Source organism: Chiloscyllium plagiosum, chromosome 49 (assembly GCF_004010195.1).
Source record: "Chiloscyllium plagiosum isolate BGI_BamShark_2017 chromosome 49, ASM401019v2, whole genome shotgun sequence".
Classification (NCBI taxonomy): Eukaryota; Metazoa; Chordata; class Chondrichthyes; order Orectolobiformes; family Hemiscylliidae; genus Chiloscyllium; species Chiloscyllium plagiosum.
In genome coordinates, this window is record NC_057758.1 from 9,892,445 (window position 1) to 9,896,116 (window position 3,672).

The 3,672-nt window shown below is 48.1% G+C and overlaps 1 protein-coding gene across 1 annotated transcript in view; it reads right to left on the reverse strand.

Annotated features, from left to right (window-relative positions):
- Nucleotides 1–1,540: 1,540 nt before the first annotated feature.
- Nucleotides 1,541–3,672, reverse strand: part of cskmt (citrate synthase lysine methyltransferase) — a 4,036-nt gene continuing 1,904 nt past the window's right edge. The window contains exons 2-3 of the mRNA XM_043683712.1: nt 2,784–3,368; nt 1,541–2,155 (exon numbers count right to left, since the gene is read on the reverse strand). Coding sequence (XP_043539647.1) covers nt 1,935–2,155; nt 2,784–3,368 — 806 coding nt within the window. The 3' untranslated portion in view covers nt 1,541–1,934. The remainder of the gene's footprint in view (nt 2,156–2,783; nt 3,369–3,672) is intronic.

Here is a 3,672-nt window from a genome sequence, read left to right on the forward strand (position 1 = left end):
GCCAAGCCACCCTCCCCCACCTTCTCCCCCAGAGCAGGACTCTGAAGTTTTTCCAGTTGAAGATAGCTCCTCCAGTTGCTGAGAGCAGTCCTCACAGCCTGACGTCCTTCACAAAGGATGAGATGAAGCTTCAATTTTGTATGTTGTTTTTAAGTTTGATTTTAATTCTCTGTAAAACTTGATCCTTGATTATCATCTTCCGGTGTGTCAGGATTAGTTACAGCATTTTAACCAGAAGAATCTTACTTTTGTTTTTATTAGTTACCTTTCTTGCTGTGCAGCCTGTGCACTGTGATCGACACGGAGTTAGAGCACTGTGGTTAGACAGTTTCCACCACCACTGCTTTCAGACTCAGCCTAGAAAACAAGCCTCACGCTTGAGGAGCTGCGAGCTCCACACACCATCTCTGAATCACATACCACCCCCAATTTCCCACAGAGTCCTCCTCATGGCTACCAACTCTCAAATGTGACAGTTACCAGGGCAGATTTCAGCAGTCATACTTGTGGCTGCTGTCTGTCACCCCTCCTCATTGTAACATCAATGGGTTTCCAAGGAGAAGGAAGCTCCGTATTCAGGATATCTCCACATGCCCTCATTCCCTTGCCCTCTGCTCCCAGTCTCTACCCTTCTTCTGCGCTCACCAGTAGACACTGCCAGACCTGCTGAGCACCACCAGCATTTTCTATTTTTATTTCAGATTTCCAACATCTGTAGAATTTTACATCAACACCATGTCTCCCAAACCTCAGAAATATTCACCAGTTGTTATTCCATTTGTTTCTGTTAAGTGAGGAAGGATCCTGAAAAGGGGTCATTATGTTGAAAAGAGAATGAAAATATTTTGATATCTCTGCTGCTCCAGCTGCACCCAGAGTTTGTATATAGTTTTACCAGCGATTTCATTATCCTCACCCTTGCTTTCTCTTGTTCCACCCTCCCATCCCCTTGTCAACATTGTCATGTCACAGTTTTTGCTGTAAAGTTAATGATTTAATAAAGTTTTTTTGTTGGTTTTTACTCAAAATTCTGTCTGAGCATTCCCCTCTCCCCACTGTACCATCTACATCCCACACTGCTGACTCCGTCTGGCCCAGCATTTATTGATTACCAAGCCCTAAACGGCCAAAGGGCAGTCACGTTGCTATGGGCCTGGAAATACATTCAGGACAGACCAGGTAAGGACAGCAGATTTCCCTTTAAAGGGCATTAGCATCCGAAACAACAATTGATGATAATTTAATGATTAGTAGCATGACTAAGTCTAGCTTCTCATTTCATACTTTATGAATGGAACTCATGTTGCAGCAGCTGCTGTGGTACAATCTATCCAGTATGTCTACAGTACTAGCCTGACTGTCTGGGTTATTGGTCTAGCCCCAGTTCCATACAAGCTGACTGAAGCTCACTGAGCTTTGGTTATCAGCTGCCCAGAGCACATTCTCCACCATTCTCTTTTCAAGGAGCTGACTGAATATTGTCTGATTCGCTGTCATCACCTGGGGAAAATTCTCAAAAGTGTTACTGCATCAGACAAGCTCATTATAAATCACCAATTTTATTTAAAGCAAATTGAGGCTGTTTCGAGAGGTGTTCCTTTTTTTTCCTGCATGTTCACTCCCCTCCTGTTCTGTCACCACAGGCTTGGGGTGTGGGGTGCGGTGAAGACTTTAGAGATGAGATGTGAAGGGAGGGTGTCAGTGACAGCCCATCCCGGTCTATGCCCATTCACCAGTTATTTGACTGTAGAAGGCATCACTGTTTGTCAACACTATACAGGCACCTGGCAGGGAAGGGGTTGTCACAGCCTAGAAGAACAACAGGCTGGTTACCTCCAATCCTAGCTTCAGAGATCTGTCCTGGTCATAGGACGTGGAGTTGGAGCAGGACAGTTTCATTACAAAGAACAGAGACCTTGTGAGGTCAGAGGGAGTCAACGCCATGTACTCATCGAGGTTGGTTTGATAATGTAAGCAAAATAACCAGCATTTTTCTCAGTATCCACTTCGAGTGCAGTAACAGTCGCAAGACAGAGACTCTCCAACCAAACAATCCTTACATCAGGATCCTCGTCTGATATCTGCAGCATCGAACCACCAGGTCTCAACATTCCAAGTGACTGTGTCAGGGCACAGCGAGCTGCCTCACCACCATCTGTACAAAAAAACATCCTGCAGTCAGAGAGTATTAGACAGGTGCTTCCCCTCCGTCCCAGCAGCATCAGAGAGTATTAAACAGGCGCTTCCCCCTCCCTCCCAGCACGATCAGAGAGTATTAGGCAGGCGCTCCCCCCTTCCTCCCAACAGAGGCAGAGTGTATTAGACAGGCACTTCCCCATCCCTCCCAGCAGGGGCAGAGTGTGTTAGACAGGTGCTCCCCCCTCTGTCCCAGCAAGGTCAGAGAGTATTAGATAGGCACTTCCCCTCTGTCCCAGCAGGGTCAGAGAGTACTAGACAGATGCTTTCCCCTACCTCCCAGTAGGGTCAGAGTGTACTGGACAGGTGCTCCCCCCATCCCTCCCAGCAGGGCTAGAGGGTACTAGACACATGCTCCCCCCTCCCTCCCAGCAGGGTCAGAGAGTACTAGACAGGCTAACCCCATCCCCGAAAGGGTCACAGAGTATTAGACAGCACCCCCAGTATGGTCAAGGAAGAACAACAAGCCCTCACAGCAGAATCAGGAAGTACTGATGCCCACCACAGGTGGTGGTTGTGAAGGAACAGAGTCCTGTGAGCAATCTCACTGTTAGCCAGCTTTCCCATGCTCTGCAAGTGCAACTCACCATCTGCTCGGAGCAGCGCGTCCAGTGTTCCCTTGTCTAGAATGAGATCGAAGCTCTGCTGCTGGAAGCCTGAGAGATTCCCGATGTCCATTTGTACAAAATGCAGTTGGGAAGCTGGGCTCACAGGCAGAGGCAGCAGTGAAAACTGTGCACGCATTATGGCGAGTGCGATGGGAGAGAAATCCACACAGTAGACATGGAGTGGGAATGGACACTCACAGTACAGGCGGGGGCCCAGCTCCGAGGTGCCACAGCCAATATCTAGCAGCTTGAGTGGAGCCTCACTCTCCATGTCCTGCAGTAGCTGCAGGATCAGCCCCCTCAGTGAGGAGTATCCCAGGAACCAGTCAAAGTACTGGAATGGCTGACCTTGGCTCCTCTGGTAGATTGTGTCCCAGGTCGTTTGTTTCTGTAGGTCAGTGAACAAGTAATCTGCAAGAACAATACTGACTGAGTTTTCAGACACACACAACCCTGACACCTTAAGGAGGCCATTCAGCCCATCAGACCTACACTGACACTTGGAAAGAATACTGAAATCCTCTTGTCCAATACTCTTTGGGACAATCACTTTCCTCCCATACTCTCAATTTTCCAAGATCTGTGTCACCCACATACAGACTGGGTGGTGAAGTAGGCATTTAGCTCACTTGCGTTCATTGCTCAGTCCTTTGAGTATAGGAGCTGGGGTTGTACAGGATGTTGGTGAGGCCTGTTCTGGAGTACTGTGTCCGGTTCTGGTTGCCCTGTTATAGGAAGGATGTTAATAACCTGGAAAGGGCTCAGGAGAGATTTACCAGTATCCACTTCGAGTGCAATAACAGTCGCAACACAGACTCTCCAACCAAACAATCCTTACATCAGGATCCTCGTCTGATACCTGCAGCAT